At 39.2% G+C, this 17,869-nt stretch overlaps 1 protein-coding gene across 2 annotated transcripts; it reads left to right on the forward strand.

The window, feature by feature from the left end:
- Window positions 1–23: 23 nt before the first annotated feature.
- si:ch211-13c6.2 (uncharacterized protein LOC100000125 homolog) lies at window positions 24–17,599 on the forward strand. Of its 2 annotated transcripts, XM_038288924.1 has the most exons (13): window positions 24–312; window positions 1,230–1,298; window positions 4,381–4,405; window positions 10,301–10,387; window positions 10,467–10,606; window positions 10,700–10,819; window positions 10,919–10,964; window positions 12,641–13,301; window positions 13,410–13,509; window positions 13,634–13,699; window positions 14,913–15,014; window positions 16,502–16,685; window positions 17,197–17,599. In XM_038288924.1, the coding sequence occupies exons 1-13, from the start codon at window positions 256–258 to the stop codon at window positions 17,388–17,390; spliced, it is 1,851 nt and encodes a 616-aa protein (XP_038144852.1). In that variant the 5' UTR covers window positions 24–255; the 3' UTR covers window positions 17,391–17,599. The 2 variants fall into 2 exon arrangements, with proteins under 2 accessions (XP_038144852.1, XP_038144853.1); XM_038288925.1 differs by lacking the exon at window positions 4,381–4,405 and having other exon boundaries at window positions 243–312.
- Window positions 17,600–17,869: the final 270 nt, after the last annotated feature.

Here is a 17,869-nt window from a genome sequence, read left to right on the forward strand (position 1 = left end):
CAAATAATCCCGCCCCTTCGGAGCTTTCGAAGAGGCTGCACTAACACCCAGGAAGTAGCCTGAATTATGAAGCGTTTCGTTTTTCCATATCCATTGTAACATGTTTTCAGAGCATCTTATATTGTTAAATTAGTACTAACAGCCTCAAATTGGCGTGCAATCTTTTGCAACATTGCAGAAAAAAATAGCAAGGCTGAATTGCTTTCAGGTAAACAGTTGCTAAGCTAATAAATATCTCGTTAGTGATCGTTAAAAATGATGGATCACCTGGAAACACCATACGAAGAGGACGATGGTTTTATTGAATGCACGGTGAGTTAACCACTGCAGCAGCGACTGAGCATGAAGCCTGGAAATGAAGTGAAAGCGATCATGCAACATGGTTCATAAGGTTAGCTTCGCCAGGCTAGCGTTAGCCTACAAGGCAGGCATGACAATTATACGGTTTGCAAATATAAAAGTGTATAGACTGTGGGTTATGTTGCTTAAATAGATTTAATTGTGCGTATCCGAGATGTGGCAAAGGTAAAATTAAGTTGTACATTTCTAAATTTGATTTTATACCGTGATTATAGCTAGCCATCGTTTAGTTTTAGCATTTAGCATTCTGTTTATGTCTGGAAATTGATACTTTTTTCCCCCCCAAGATAGCCTGAGTTAAAATGCAATGTTCATGTTTGTCTGCTTCTTTTGAATGCCAGACATAAAAAAAAAGTAAATCTATCTATCTATCTATCTATCTATCTATCTATCTATCTATCTATCTATCTATCTATCTATCTATCTATCTATCTATCTATCTATCTATCTATCTATCTATCTATCTATCTAGTAGTTCTTTTATTCTGAAGGGTTGGGGACAGAGTAGGATTTTTATTACAATATTAAATTTATTTTTGTTTTGTTTTTTTAACTGAGAGAAGATGGGTGTTAAAAACAATATAGCTGCATCCTGTGAGGGCATCATTGGAAATAAAATGAATAACAGAAATAAAAATGCACAAGCCTCTTTTTGATAATTTTAATCATTTTGATCCCTTTTGAAACAGGACTCCTTAATTAGAAAACTCTTCCAATTTTTTGTATAGCACTGTAATTAAAATGAATCTCTGATGGTAAACAAACCTGTTATAAGTTAGCCACAAATTGCCTTTTACTCTAAAAAAATATGTTTGTGTTTTAATGAATGATGTCCAACCTGACTCAGACTTCACCTCTGTTTAAAACAGGTCTGTGAAAAGTCCTTAAAAGGTAACAGCCTCTACAAGATACACCTGACCTCTCCGGGGCATTTAAAGGTAAACATATTGCAAATTTTTTTTTTCTTCCCTCAAATACAGATGATTAGCAATCATTTATTTAGTCAGTTTTAGAATTTTAGTTCTGAGCAATGAAAATAGCTTCATAAAAAGGTTAAATATTTAGTTTCCTTAAATTATACTTGTTGGATCCAATTCTTGCTCAAACTACACAAATAAAAATAGTTGTTTTATTTAACTGAAAAGCAGATTTGTATATACCTATGTTGTTACATTATCACATGAAGAAAAATATGGAGCTTGAAGATTGAAAGAAATGGTGGGACTTTTTGTGGAAACAAGCAAGAAAAACTTTTCCAATACGCTTAAGATTTTTGTGTGTTTAATCATTCTTAATGGACCACCAAGTCAGCCATTTCTCCTTTTTTCCACTCGCTTGGTATAAAATACGTTGGTTTGCTCACAAACTCTGAGGTGGAAACTTGAGAAGATAAATTCCTGCTTGATCCGGACTACCCAGCTTCCTCTGTAGCTGCTGCTCTGCTTCACGTTGTGATTGCTGCACCGAATATATTCATTCTTGAGGAAAGTTTCAACCAGCTCAGAGTAAGACTTCGTCTCACATGTCTATTGTCAGCACCTCTTATAAAAAAGAACCTTGCAAGTTTTCTTTTCCACAAGCCCTGAAGATATTACATGCATTCATTTAGGTAAGTATTGGAAGTTTACACCTAAGATACGTTTTATTTCTTTGGGAGGATCTATCCTGATCTGCAACATTCACTCCAGCAGCAGACCCCTTTTGTTTGAATTATACATCCATTCGTCTGGCTTTCACTTTTCTGATGCTGGAATTATTGAGGTAATCCTAAAATATCCTATACGGCCAGTGCATTCTCGGAACCATATATGTGGGAACAACACCAGTAGTTCCCAAACTTTTCTGGTTCTGGTCCTCAAAATAACTGAAAATGGAAGAAAAAAAGAAATATTATCGTCAATCTATTCTCAAAGTTAGGTTGGGAGCTGGGTCTATGCTAATAATGACTCTCACCTTGATGTTTTAGCATGGATGTATATCTGTGGGTGTGAAGGAATCAGTCTTCCAACCTGTGTAGGCGTACTGTAATTTACCACATCGAACGTGACGTGCTGACATGGATGCAGCTATAAGCACAGCTCTATCAGCCAAGCTAACAAATCTCCTCGCTCAGTGGATAACCTCAAAAGGCGAGCCCATCAGCAAGCTTGTTCTCCAGGCGGCCACAGGTGACCCATCTTAAAGAGTACCTGCCAGGCGGTCTATCATAAGGAGAAAACATGACCATTACGCCATGGAAAAAGCCGCTAAAGATCAGAAGTTGATTGAGGCGACGAGTGCGTCAGAGGACATCTATAATTGGAAGTGGGACACTATTTTGAGTGAAAATACAGTAACAAACGAGTAAAAACAAAAATTATGACTTTGTTAAAATTTAAAGTAAGAAGACGAAATTACATGTGATAAGTAAATCTTTTCATTTAAATTCTTGAGGTAGCGCACATACATCATGAATGCCTTTGGCAGAATTCAAATGAGCGATATTATTCTAGATTAATTCCAAGATTACAGTGAGATTAATCTAGATTAAAATAAAAATCAATCTATGCCCACCACTAATATCTATATATATATATATATATATATATATATATATATATATATATATATATATATATATATATATATATAAATAATATAACATCTAGGCATTAATTTTTGTCTTGTAATTGTAATAATATTTATATATATGAAGATTTATTATTGTTAATTCTTCTTTTTTTATATAGAAGTGGATTTTTTGAGCACTGTCTCAGTACCGTACCATTCGTGAGAACACCTCAGGGCAGGAGCCCAACTTCCAGAACCACCTTGAGAAAAAGTGCAGTACATCTTCAGTTCAGCAGGTGGCGATAATAACATGAGAATACACATTTAGTTTGCACTTCAAATCATCTTAAAACTAATTGTTGTGAAAGATAAATAAAAGGAAAATGACTGCTTTACTGGTGGATGTTACAGCAGCAATAAGAGGGGAGACCTGACTCCAATATCCAGCAGAGCCGGCAGCCTGACAGCTCTGGAAACTCTGAAAGTAGACTCCAACCTAGGCTAATTCTGGATAAACGTACTAAACATAATTTTTTTTAAATATAGGTCTTTTTCTTTTCATTGAAAAATATCCTTGAACTTCATTTTTGGAACAAGTAAATGTAAAAAAAAAATGTTGGCAAACAAATCTTCACTGTCGCTGCTGGTGGCTCAATGCACGACATCCAGATGAACACAACCTCTCCTGACATTCCAGGGGAAAGTTTTAGAAGACCCTTCTCTGACAGAGCACTGAGGAGACTGACCTTTCTCAGGTAAATGTGCATCGAACAGTTTCACGGGATAAAAAAAAATAAAAAATCTGGCTTCTGAAAGGCAGTGGAAACAGTGAGCTGCCATCATCTTCAGTCTCATTTCTGGCTGCAGTAATTGCTTTGGACTTTACTTCTGCTGCATTTGATGTTGTTGGAACTTTGTCGTTCACTTGATTGTCACAAGAGAATAAATCGTTTTCGATTTAATCTTCTGTGATCCTTCCTTTTCACGAAGGATCTCCGTACACTTCTACCTGGACATTTAACTAGTAAGTATAAAAGGGGACATTTTTTAGCTAAGTGGAGCTTTTAAAATAAACAAGAAACTCACAGCTTTCTCTGGTTGGTTGGTATAAAAGTTAAAGGTTCCAGAGTATCATCAGGATCAGTTTGCTGAAGAACTCGTGTACACATACCTGCTTCATTTATGTGATGTGCCCACAAAGCTGATTTGACCTGAGCATGTGGGGTTGCATACATCTGCAGACCTTCTGCAAAATGACTGCAACAAATACAGGTCAGGTGAGTAAAGGTGGGTTCTGTATAACTGGGTGTGATGAAAATACTTTTCTCTGGTAAGCATGATTATGAAATATGTTTGTTTTCTCTGATCTAACAATTTTTCTGCCTTTTTTTTTTGTGAAAAGCTGGAGTCATGTTCTTTGTTCAGCATCCGTTCATTTAATATCTACTGTTCTCCTTTTATCCCTGGCAGAAAGAGGATGCCCTTGTTGCTGAGGGTAAGTGGGCCTCATTTTTAAACGATCAATCCACCCAAAAAAGATTTGATTTGGAGCATCAGAGTCTGATTTTGTTTCTTTCCAAATAAAAAGCCTGCAGCAGCAAACTAAATGTCCACCTTTTCCACTGTGTGCACAAAAATAAACATTGATAAACATCAGACTATTTCAAAAAGTAACAGTGATGTTTAAGCTCTGTGTGCACAACTATTGGGCAACTATTATTAAGTAAAAATGTTATTCAACTCGTTGAAAAATTTGTGGCAAAAAATAATTGATTCATATGAATCATTTTAATTACAGCCACAGCCTTTACATTCTGTGTCTGTCAATTTTCATGAGATGTTGACGATTCACTTTTTTTGCAACCACAGTCTCCAAGACTGTTCAGAAGTGTTTTCTACTTTTTGTGTACAGTCATGGCCAAATGTTTTGAGAATGATTCAAATTTTAATATTTACAAAGTTTACTGCTTCAGTTTTTATAACGGCAATTTGCATATACTCCAGAATGTTATAAAAAGTGATCAGCGTAACAGCAATTAATTGCAAAGTCAATTTTTGCCTAGAAAATTAACTTTATCCCCCAAAACACATTTCAACGTCATTACAGCCCTGCCTTAAAAGGACCAGCTAACATCGTTTCAGTGATTGCTCCATTAACACAGGTGTGGGTGGTGATGAGGACAGGGCTGGAGATCAATCTGTCATGACTAAGTAAGAATGACACCTCTGGACACTTTAAAAAGAGGCTGGTGCTTTGCATCATTGTTTCTCTTCTGTGAACCATGGTTATCTCTAAAGAAACACGTGCAGTCATGATTGCACTGCACAAAAATGGCCTAACAGGAAAGAGAATTGCAGCTAGAAAGATTGCACCTCAGTCAACAATCTATCGCATCATCAATAACTTCAAGGAGAGAGGTTCCATTGTTGCCAAAAAGGCTCCAGGACGCCCAAAATAGACAAGCAAGCGCCAGGACCGTCTCTTAAAAGTGTTTCAGCTGCGGGATCGGGCTACCAGCAGTGCAGAGCTTGCTCAGGAATGGCAGCAGGCAGGTGTGAGTGCAGCTGCACGCATTGTGAGGCAGAGACTCTTGGAGCAAGGCCTGGTCTAAAAGAGGGCAGCAAAAAAGCCACTTCTCTCCAGGAAAAACATCAGGGACAGACTGATATTCTGCAAAAGGTACAGGGAGTGGACTGCTGAGGACTGGGGTAAAGTCATTTTCTCTGATGAATCCGATTGTTTGGGACATCTGGAAAACAGCTTGTTCGGAGAAGCTGAGGTGAGCACTACCACCAGTCTTGTCTCATGCCAACTGTAAAGCATCCTGAAACCATTCATGTGTGGGGTTGCTTCTCAGCCAAGGGAGTCGGCTCTCTCACAGTCTTACCTAAAAACACAGCCATGAATAAAGAATGGTACCAGAATGTCCTCCGAGAGCAACTTCTCCCAGCCGTCCAAATGCAGTTTGGTGATGAACAATGTCCTTTCCAGCCTGATGGAGCACCTTGCCATAAAGCAAAGGTGATATCTAACTGGCTCAGGCAACAAAACATAGAGATTTTGGGTCCATGGCCTGGAAACTCTGATCTTAATCCCATTGAAAACGTGTGGTCAATCATCAAGAGACGGGTGGACAAACGAAAACCTAGGAATTCTAGGACAAAATGCAAGCATTGATTGTGCAAGAATGTACTGCTATCAGTCAGGATTTGGTCCAGAAGTTGATTGAGAGCATGCCAGGGAGAATTGCAGAGGTCCTGAAGAAGAGGGGTCAACACTGCAAATATTGACTTGCTGCATTAACTCATTCTGTCATTGAAAGATTTTGTTACTCATAATAAGATTGCAATTGTATTTCTGTATGTGATGACAACATCTGACGTACACACATGAAAACCAGATGGCAACAGATCATATGAAAATGTAATATTTGTGTCATTCTCAATACCTTTGGCCATGACTGTAGGTCCCATCTGCAGCCAGCCAGTCATTATTCTTTCACCTTGAAGGATTTTCCTAACCAGCCACTTTCTACAGTACTTTGATGGATGCGATGGAGCGGCATGATGCAGAAAGTTCATGGGTTTCTTCATTGAGACTTTTTTTTTTGCCTTACTGCTTGAAGAAAGTATTCTAAAATCTGCCTGTAGGTTCGGGGATTATGATTCCTTTAACCCTAAAAAGGTTGATCTCACACATCTCGAATGATGACCGCTGATAGCAGTGCTTTATCTACTCTGCTGGTATCTTAGCGTTTTATTTATATAGCGCCAATTCAGAACACATCACCTCAAGGCACTTTACAATCAACCAGATCATTGAGTCCAATTGATTCAAAGTTTTCTATGAAAACTACTTGATTGCATCGACTCATTGACTTGAAGGCAATCCCTCACACTTGTGGTTCTCGTCTATCCGGTCCATCTGATCACATCAGTTCATGATCTGTCTTCAGATGTTTCACCATTTATTCTTCAGTGGTGGTTAAGTTTCCACCTTCAATACCTCAGCCCTGTCTCTAAGCACTGAACATCTGGTACTTCTGGGCATCCCAGGTAGGTTGTGGATTTGAAATTCAACTTCACTCAAGAAGAATGCGATTCTAGTTACTTCACGTTTGGTTCTTAAATCTATGGAAGTTCATTTGTTTTCTTAAATTTGTTCCTCAGTATGTTTCTCCAACCTTTTTTGCATCAAAATATTCTCTCCGATCACTCCCGATGTCTGAGTAATTTTAAGATATATTTTTTTCCCAGCAGAGATTTTGTTGAGCTATTTTTGACGTTTCAAAGTTGTTTACATTTTTGTTTTGGTCCATCTTGCCTAAAGAGTAGACATTGACTATTACCTATGCACAATGTGATATAGGGGGCATTAGACCAAATCTTATCCAAGTACGTTATATGTATGAAAATGATCACGTTTTGCCTAATAGTTGTGCACACAGGGTCCTAGTTTATGGTTTTGTAGGATGAAATGCCATAAACACCATTTATTGAAATCACTGGTTGGTTTTATTCCCCAGAACACTTGGTAAGCATTGTAAGCAGCGACTCTGCGGTCCCATTCAGGATCTGCTGCGGCTCCTAAAGAAGCACTGATTGATCCACAGGCTTTCCGTTTATTTTAAGTGGTGTGATTACAAGTAACATTTATTGACTCGACATTGGCTGGTTTTAGAAAACTCTTTCAGCTCCTGTTCTCGGGAATGTAAAAATAAGCAAAGGTGTGCAACAACACCATTATGTTCAAAACTAAAGATGTTTTGATACACACCTAACCCCTGCCATGCTGGCTTTAGTTTTGCAAGTTTGTGAGAAATCTCATTTAAACAGATGGTTTGCTGAATTGCTCCAAAGAGCTTTAGATGTTGTGTTTTTTTTTTTTTTTTTTTTTTTTTTTATAATCTCAGCTCTTTATTGGAATATAATGGAAAGACTTTAAGCTGTATAAAGGGTCAGAGGCAAAATTTTCCAACAGTTTTGTAACGCTAACTTTTAAAAGCCAACTAAGAGTCAGCAGGGAAGTTTGAGGGATGGTTTCCCACACAGATAATTTAGCTTGTTTTTTTGTTTGTTTTTGTTTTGGACAGTAGGCTGACAGGGAAGGGGGTATGAGAGCGGGGGGGAGACATGCGGCAAAGGACCACAGGCCGGATCGAACCCGGACTAAGGCCTCCGTACGTGGGTTGTGTGTGCTAACCACTGCACCACAAAAGCACGCCCACATTTTCTTTCAATCTATTGTCTGTGTTGTTGGTATTGTGGGTCTCCATGTTTATAGTAGAGCAATGGTGTATGGGCTGGTTAGCTAGATGAGCTATCACACCTTTTTTTTACCATCCAGCAACAAGGGTCCCCTCATCTGATTATGAAAGACTGAAACAAACGACCTGATGAAAATGAAGATCATAAAGAAAATGAGCCAACATTAGTTCAAGACGGATCTGGATTGGATGGATAAAAGAGCTTCTCGGCAGTGTCAGAGCCTGAAACTGGATGGTGGCTTAAGGATTCATATGGCCGTGCCCTGTGGTTGAGTTGGTTAGACGTGATGGTAACAGCTGATTCAACTGAAGCTGTCGTCTGCCAAGAAATTAGTATATAAATGGACATCTGCTGCTCTTTCAGCATCATGTGACTAGCTGGAACTTGAAAAGATTTTTTGCAGAGCAACAGTCTATCCATTGTCTCAGTTAAGGTCTCAGAATGAATGTTCAAGGGGGGAAATCCACACTTCCTCTTGATAATTCATGTTTTGACTTTTCCACGGGGTCTGGGGTGAGAAGCCCGGACCACCTCATCTAAAGTGCCTCTCCAAACATAACCACCACTCCCAGCTGTCGCCAAACATACAAAAAACATGCTGAGATGAAAGTCAGCTCCTCAAAGTCTGAGGTAAAAGTATTTAACCAAAGAAGAAGAGCTTCCTGTAGAGGGTGAGATCGTAACTGTTGGAGTATTAATCTGCGTTCCATTCCCCTAACTGGAAAGTCAGCGTGACGTGATCTCCTTGGTGATAGTGTTGTAGTTTCCTGCTTGTGGGCCTTAGTGTTCTTCACCCGCTGTGTGCGAATGCGGGCCCTAATCCCTCAATCACTATATAAAGTGTCTTGCACTTAGTTAACTGATCATTAGGACAAGCCATCACTACTTTTCGCTCCCCGTTGACCACATGAAACGTTGGTGCCTCCATTTTTGTTCTCTCTCAACCCCCCAAAAATCCCGTGGTGCTTTGCGAGGAGAGCCATTGCAAAGCATGCTGGGATATATCTGACCATCGATGTACACTATTTTTCAAGGTACTTGGATGAAAAGTTTGAGAGCTCTACTATTTCATACACTGGACATTCGGTCATTCTTACAGAATGGTATAACACCTGTATAGTGCTCTGTAGGGGTTGGGGTGACCGTTCGGACACAGTCAACAATCTTTTAAACAGTGAAAAGTAGCGGGTGCCTAAATGTCACATAAAATGGAAAGAATTCCTAAAAACTGTAAAAGTAACAGTTTTATTACTGTTGCGAGTAGCGGGCCTTCCGAATGCTGAGGTCAGGTGTTTCCCTGACGTTCCAATTCATAATTCTGACTTTCGGAGGCGTTCCAGTGGAAATTTCCTAGGTTGGTATTTCCAACTTATGACTTGAATTGGAATGCACCTTTATTTAGGTGTGATGCTGTGCGTCATGGGCTTACAGAATGGTGCTTCATATACAGCGGCATTGGCATGACTCTAGTGTGTTATGACAAACAGACCAGAGCTAAAATCTCTCAATGTCTCAGTCCACTAAACATTCTGGCTCTAAACTGCGTCTCATAAAATGTGGATCCAAATCATGTGTACAGATGCCTGGATGGGAACAGCTGACATAAATAATATAAACATCTTCCACAGAAGGGATACTACACCCCTGAACAAGAAAATCAATGCCTTCTTCATCGCTCTGTTCAAACATTGGTAAAAAACACGGAGGATGTCCAGAAAATGTGATTTAAGCCATGTGCACATTCGTCGACCTGCACCAGGCGTAGGAGGGTGTCCAGTTTGTTGAATTGAAAGAACATCCCTAGATGAGCATTTTTATCATATAGAAATGTTCCAAAGAAAGCTGTGAGGGTTGTTCAATTGACCAAACCCATCATCTAAGTCAATATGTGGGCAGGTCGTTCACAAAAACCCCAACTAAAATGAAACAACATTTCATTATAACAGCTCTAGTCTGCTTAAACCAGATGGCTATGATGCCTCCTAGAAGTACACCCCTATGTTGGGTTTCTCTGCTGAGGTTTGAGCTGTAATTGTAGTAGATCTAAAAAAAAAGCTACATTTCTAACCTATTTGTCCTCTTGCGTTGTCCTTCTACTAACCGTTTGTGTTTGGGTTCTCAGGGAAGGCTGTCCGAGAACACATCGTACCAAAGTTCAGGGACATCTTACACTACCTGGAGTACCTGAATCTTGATGAGCCGATAATTGGTAAATACCACGGCACAGATTTTTCCTCTTATTGTGGGGATTGTATATAAAGTATGTACTTTTAATGCTTTTATCTTAGGCTTGAATTTTTTGGAGGAAGTTGTGAACCATGATCCGCAGTTTGGTGCCAGATACGTCTGCAAGCTGTGCAGTCAGACAACCAACCTTGCAGAAATGGTCTGCCATGTGATTGGTCGTAAACACCGACAAAAATATGTGGTAAAGTGTTGAAAAAAAAAAAAAAAAAGCAAAAACTCTTGATTATCTCTTCTGCTTTTTATCTACATATTAACAAATCCTTTGCTTTCATAGGAGTTAAAACGTCCGGACTTGGTGACGTGGGACGGTAACACCATAAATACCCAAGGAGGAAAGATCATGCGAGCCAAAGCAGAGATAATAGAGAGACAGAACGGACGAGGGATGCCGGAAGTCAGACATACACAAAAACTGATATGTTGAAAATACTCTAAAGATTTAATTTTTTCCTCATATTTTGTAACTTTACTTTTGTTCGCATACTTGTTTCAGCTATTGTTGAGAAAGGGGGTGGAAGGAAGACTGAACATCTCCAGAGGTACAGTAAAATCTTCCTGCAAATTAGTTGTTTTGAAGATGAGATTTTTCAGTTTTATATTGATCAACAACTCAGTTTAGTTGTCAGTTGCATGAAGAGGTACTTCTCTCAATAACAAAGTTCTCAGTATTAATACAGTTTGGTCTGTTGAATGAATTGCGTAAAATTGCAACTCTCAGTAAAATCAAGGTTTGTCAAGGCTTTCCCATTTTCTCAGTGAAGATAAACAGTCCCTAAGTCCCTAAAGAAAACTAGAATACAGAGAATTTGTTCTAACAAATATTTTCTAACTAATCATAAATAATTTGAGAAATATTTTAAACTAATGTGGAGTAGCCTACAATCAAAGCTTATTGATACTGCTACTCCAACTGCTTTAGGAAATTTTCTTAAACCTAGAACCTTTCCTAAACCTAAAAATTTTACTATTTTCAAATTACATTTAAAGAAAATTTCTTTCGGTTTCTGCATTTGATTAGAAAATAACCACAAATAAACATGAGTTTAATTTATTAACTCATGTTTTTTTTTCCAAAGCTGATCCTCCTCCTCTGTTGAATATAGACATATTTTTATTATTATTAACCAATCAAAATATTGGTTAAATAAAATCATCCTTTGTGTAAATTTCAAAACTCTTCAGTTGTTAAGTTTAATTTTTCATAGCATTCTAATTTCTAACATGTTGTTACACGGCTTAGATTGACATATTTTATATATATACACACACACACACACTACAGACCAAAAGTTTGGGCACACCTTCTCATTCAAAGAGTTGTCTTCATTTTCATGACTATGAAAATTGAAGATTCACACTGAAGGCATCAAAACTATGAACACATGTGGAATTTAATACTTAAAGAAGTATGCAGCAACTGAAAATCTGTCTTATATTCTAGGTTCTTTAAAGTAGCAACATTTTGTTTTGATTACTGCTTTGCACACACTTGGCATTCTCTTGATGAGCTTCAAGAGGTAGTCACCTGAAATGGTCCTCCAATAGTCTTGAAGGACTTCCCAGAGATGCTTAGCACTTGTTCGCCCTTTTACCTTCACTCTGCAGTCCAGCTCACCCCAAACCATCTCGATTGGGTTCAGGTCTGGTGATTGTGGACGCCAGGTCATCTGGCATAGCCCCCTATCACTCTCCTTGGTCAAATAGCCCTTACACAGCCTGTAGGTGTGTTTGGGGTCATTGTCCTGTTGACAAATGAATGATGGTCCAACTAAGCGCAAACCGGATGGATTAGCATGCAGCTGCATGATGCTGTGGTAGCCATGCTGGTTCAGTATGCCTTCAATTTTGTATAAATCCTAAACAGTGTCACCAGCAAAGCATCCCCACAACATCACTTTTCCTCCTCCATGCTTCACGGTGGGAACCAGGCCTGTAGAGTCCATCTGTTCACCTTTTCTGCGTCGCACAAAGACACGATGGTTGGAAGCAAAGATCCTTTGAACACATTTTATAAGCTGCAGGCCACTTGTTGGTCTCAGCTTTGGGCATCCAAACTGAAATGTGGAAATATAACTCGTTTATTTATGTTTGCTTATTCTTGTTTCCCCTAAAGACATTTGAACGTTAAAACTAAAACAATGTGCTTCTATTTGATAGGACTTTACATTATTGTTCATAGATAATTGTCCATTAAAAATTCTATTTCTTTTTACAGTTCAACCGAGACAGAGACCTGATAGGCTGCAGACCGGCCCTCAGAGATCCTTTCCAGATGTCCCCCCACTCTTACCTGAATTAAAGGACTTTCGCAGAAAGAGGGAAGATTACGATTTAAGGAACACAACACCTTGTTCCCTTGATTACCCACCTGAAGCTTCATCCCTTAAGAGACCATACCCAGAACGAGATCCTCTAGAGCAGTTCTACTCCGATGAAGTTCGGCGTGGGCAAGTTCGTTCTCAAGAATACCAGCCCTCACCGCAAATGTCACACACAGAAGAGGGCAATCGGCGATGGTCTCTGGAGAGAGAGTCTGGGGGATATGACCGTATGAGAAGACTAGGGTCAAATGAACCAGAAGCCAAGATGAGAAACTTATCTGCTCCCTTCGAAGGCGATCTATCCCGTGAGCCTTTGTTTGACATATTTAAAGATTATCATCATGAGAGGAAGGGCCCATATCTAGAGGATGCATTTGACAGAGGGAGAGCTGCTCCAGCTCAGACACATGGAGAAGTTCCCAGTACCATCTCTAATATACCAGAGCCGTTCAGGCGCTTCCTAAAAGGCAGCGCCGGAGATGAGGAAGGACAGCGCAGACGAAAAAGCCGTTTCTCTGATGCCACTCCAGAGGAAGTAAATATGGCAAAGGACATGTGAGTGTAAAGAATAGATAGATGGATTTTTCAGGAAACCCTCTCCCTAACACCTATTTTTTGATCTTTGGTTGGACCAAATGTTTATATTGTTAAATCTGCTTTAAGGTACAGAGATGACTATGGACGTTCATACACTCAAACTGGTGTAGATCTTCGACCAGTTGATGCACAAGGGAGACCAGACATCCCCTATGGAGAATCACAGGTTGGCTAATTCTTGAAATGCTGTCAATTTTTTTTTAAGATTCTTAAAGTCAAGATCCAAGATTTAATGAAATTAGGCTATTTTACCGCTGTTGTGATCTCATGTTGATGCTTTTGTTTTAAAGCCTCCACATGTTCGAGAAGGCTACAGCCGAGGAGGCTCTGAAAAGACGAGCATCTTTGAGATTCTGGTACGACTGTTCACACTTTGAACATTTTAACTGTCTGAGTTATTGTATGTACTGTATATTCAAGTCAGTTTAGTTTATATAGTGGCAATTCACAACACACGTCTTCTCAAGGCCCTTTACAGAGACAATTCAACCAGATCATACAGTCAAATTGATTCAAAGTTTTCTATCTAAGGAAAACCAGCTGATTGCATCAATTCATTGACTCAAAGGCAAGCCCTCACTCCAAACATACTTATATGTTTGGAGTGGAGAGAAAAAACTCACTTTTAACAGGAATAAACCTCCAGCAGAACCAGACTTAATGTGAGCGGCCATCTGCCAAGACCGACTGGGGTTCAAGGAGACAGAAGCAGACATACAGAAAGTAGCAGAGATATGAAGTAACCAACTCCAAAGGCGGCCTCGTACAGGAAACACACAGCCAAGCAGATGAGCACCAACCTGATCCCACGTCAGAGGACGAAGTGAGCACATCCAGCCAGTCACAGTCAGGGAAACAGGACTACACTGAAAACTAGGCCGAGCTCAAATATCTATAAACAAAGGTGTTGATGGGAGCAGCACAGCTGATATTTTTCTCCAGGATGGAGTCACAGCCAAACAGGAAGAGACCAGATGAAGCTATTATGAGAAAAAGCAGAGAGAACACAGCGTTAGAGATTGAACTAACAAAATCTTTAGAGCGGGAGAATAGAGATAGAATGGAGCAGAATGAAGAAAAAGGACTCCCCATTTCCTCCAGCAGTCTAAGCCTATAGCAGCATAAATATCCTGAGCCACTCTAACTATAAGCTTGATCAAAAAGGAAAGTTTTAAGCCTACCCTTAAAAGCAGACAGGGCGTCTGCCTCACTGACTAAAACTGGTAGTTGGTTCCACAGCAGAGGAGCTTGATAACCAGAAGATCTGCCTCCCATTCTACTTTTAGAAATTCTAGGAACCACTAGTAAACCTGCAGATTGAGAGTGAAGTGCTCTGTTGGGGACATAAGGAACAATCAGATCTCTGATTTAAGATGGAGCTTGGCCATTTAAGGCTTTATGTGTGAGAAGGAGGATTTTAAATTCTGTTCTGGATTTAACGGGAAGTCAATGAAGAGAAGCCAGGATAGGACAGATGTGATCTTTCTTTTTAATTTTAATCAGAACTCTGGATATGGTTGGGAAATAGGTGCTAAATACATGCTTCTCTAAAATCCTTTTTTCTTACAGGAAAAATTTGAAATTGAGAATGCAGAAGAAGCAGAGTTTCTAAAGAGCAAACTTTCGAGCCTTCTGGAAGAATTTAAGGCCAGAAAGATGGAGAAAGCTGCGGTATGCTTTTACATTATAAAAAAAATCCCACATTTTGTTCATTTTTTATCCACCAGCTGTTTCTCCATCCATCTTTATTTATCAATCTGCTCATCCTTTGTCACAATTCATCCATGGGTCTGTCTCTCCTTTTATCTCTTCATTCCTTATGTTCATTCCTCCCAACTTAGGCCATACTGTCATTATTCCTCCATCTACATATCAAGTCAGTCTGTCCATAATCCATCTATCATTAGTTTATCCAAATGTGTCGATCTGTCTGTTTTTGTTTCCATCCATCTTTCCTACAACCACCCATTCTTCTTTTGCTCCTTTGTTATTCTGTGTGCTTTTGTAAGCTTGATATTCAAACTCTAATCAGTGTGGAAATATGTGCAATGAATTCAGGGGGAACTTGAGAAATGTATATCGTATGAAGGGGATAATAAAGGAGTTAAAGGAATAGTACACCCAAAACATGACTAGCCTTCATTTTCTACTCACCCCCATGCTGAACAACACCCTGGAGTACTTTTTTGATATCTCAAATGCATCTGGAGATCTGGGAGGCTTCTTGCTGTCTGCTGACATTCAAATAATGGAGGTCTGTGGTGCCCGAGGCAGAAAGGTCCATAAAAGTCCACAAAAGATGTGTCAATATTCCTCCATACTGCTCGTCCAATGTATTCCAAGTGTCCTGAGTGGGTAGCATCCAGAATTTACTCGAAACGAAGTCATTTAGAATGTTTTTAGAGCATAAACAGTAGTGTATAGGATTTCCTGAAAGCGCGCACATGCGCGATCACGGCGCTACGGAAGCCAGCAGACCAAACCAGATGAAAGTGCGCATTCAGCGTCTGCTCTGCCGATAATGCAAGCGTAGAAGAAGAAATGTGCTGTTTACCTGTGCAAAGAAAGAAACAACGAAAGAAAAATGTCTGAGGACTTCAGTGTTGAGGAAGAGCATGAGTTCTTTGCCGAGCTGAATGCGCTGGTTTGGTCTGCCGGCTTCCGTAGCGTCGGGATCGCGCAGGTGCGCGCTTTCAGGAAATCCTATACACTACTGTTTATGCTCTAAAAACATTCTAAATGACTTCGTTTCGAGTAAATTCTGGATGCTACCCACTCAGGACACTTGGAATACATTGGACGAGCAGTATGGAGGAATATTGACACATTTTTGTGGACTTTTATGGACCTTTCTGTCTCGGGCACCATAGACCTCCATTATTTGAATGTCAGGAGACAGCAAGAAGCCTCCCAGATCTCCAGATGCATTTGAGATATCAAAAAAGTACTCCAGAGTGTTGTTCAGCATGGAGGTGAGTAGAAAATGAAGGCTTATCATGTTTTGGGTGTACTATTCCTTTAAGTCTTGAGGAAATTGTCTTATTCTGATGTATGAAAAGATGTGTGGAAAAACTGAAATGAGCAAAGCACCAATTTACAAAGATCACAGTGGAGCAGTTGTCTCTATAAATAACAGCGACTTAATACCCGACCCACAGCTTCCTCAACCATACCAGTATGACAGACCCCAGCGAGAGGAGCCTGACCGCAGACGATCAGAGGAGCTTGGTTTCAACAATGGCCACAGACTTGGTTGGAATCAGCGTGAACAGGTTCCAGAACAGCGGTTCCATGAATACAACCATGGGGAACCCAGACACTCCAGCACAGGTCGTTTTAAAGGTACGGCAGAACAGACACTAATGGGTACAGATTCATGATAAAAGAAGAATTAAGACCACACACATGCAGTAAAAAAGACCACAACGACTCCCCCATTAATAAGGGATGGACCTGTTTTTCTGTTCAATTTGCATGTTTTTAAAACATGGTCTACTCTACAAGCCTCGATCTCAAAGGAAATTGGAAAATTTGAATGGAAAAAGAGTATCTTATTGAACTTGACTTGGTCTGATCAATTTTTGTAGTTGGTAAAATAGTTTAGTCTCAAAGGATTAAAAGTCCTCCATGTCAGAATTGTCTAGTTTTATTCTTTTAAGCTTAAAAGAATTCCATTCTTTTAAGCTTTTATGCTTAAATTATTCACTTTTATTATTTCTGTGAAGTTGTTTTAATAAGTAATCTCTTAAAGGTTCCTAATGTCTTAATTATTAATAAATCTGTGGTTTCAGTGTGCTCAATGATTTACAGGAAAATTTGGTTTGCACTCTAATCTACACTTTCTCTGGTTTAGATGACCAACCTGATTATCTGGAGCCTATGCGTCCTCATGACTACAAGCCTCCGCCTGAGAACTATTTTGACTCTCACTCCTCTGTACCCCCCCTGCACATGGAACAAGACAGCAGGATGCAGAGGGATCCTCGCTACTCTTCAAATATGGATAAAATCACCTGTGCCCTCATGGATCTTGTTGCTAGAAAATAGTCTTAAGAAATCCCTAATAAGGATTAGTCTGATGAATAAAAAAAACGTCCCTTGTGATGGAAAAAATGATTTTGGTTTATACTTTGATAATCAAAACATGTTTTGCTTTAGTGTAATGTGATGTAGATGCCAGGGAAAATTTTTAGTTAATTCAAATGTTAAAACATGGCTGTATTTTGTAAGCAATAAAGAGCCTCTCTGTTGCTGTACCCCTTTTCTCTCCTTCACAAAAGACACTGACATGCATTTGTTTGGTGCACTTTTTTATCAACAAGGTTTGGTCGTTTTATCAACGACCAAACAGAGCATACAGTTAGATTACCTAAATTATATTATTTTTGGGATTTTCTAAAAACTTTGGAGTTATCTATACAATGATTTCCCATGTTTTTTTTTTTTTTGGAACTGAAATATTTCAGAGTAAATTTAAATATCTTTAAAAATGAGGAAGTTTTTAGCAATGTTTAAACCAATGGTTT

This window comes from Cyprinodon tularosa, unplaced genomic scaffold (genome assembly GCF_016077235.1).
Source record: "Cyprinodon tularosa strain WSP-4 unplaced genomic scaffold, ASM1607723v1 ctg26, whole genome shotgun sequence".
NCBI classification, from domain to species: Eukaryota; Metazoa; Chordata; class Actinopteri; order Cyprinodontiformes; family Cyprinodontidae; genus Cyprinodon; species Cyprinodon tularosa.

Coding starts and splice junctions, on each gene's coding strand:
- si:ch211-13c6.2 (XM_038288924.1), top strand. CDS start 256: ATGATGGATCACCTGGAAACACCATACGAAGAGGACGATGGTTTTATT. Junction 1,299..4,380: donor CCTCTCCGGGGCATTTAAAG/GTAAACATATTG, acceptor TATCCCTGGCAG/AAAGAGGATGCCCTTGTTGC. Junction 10,607..10,699: donor AACACCGACAAAAATATGTG/GTAAAGTGTTGA, acceptor TTGCTTTCATAG/GAGTTAAAACGTCCGGACTT.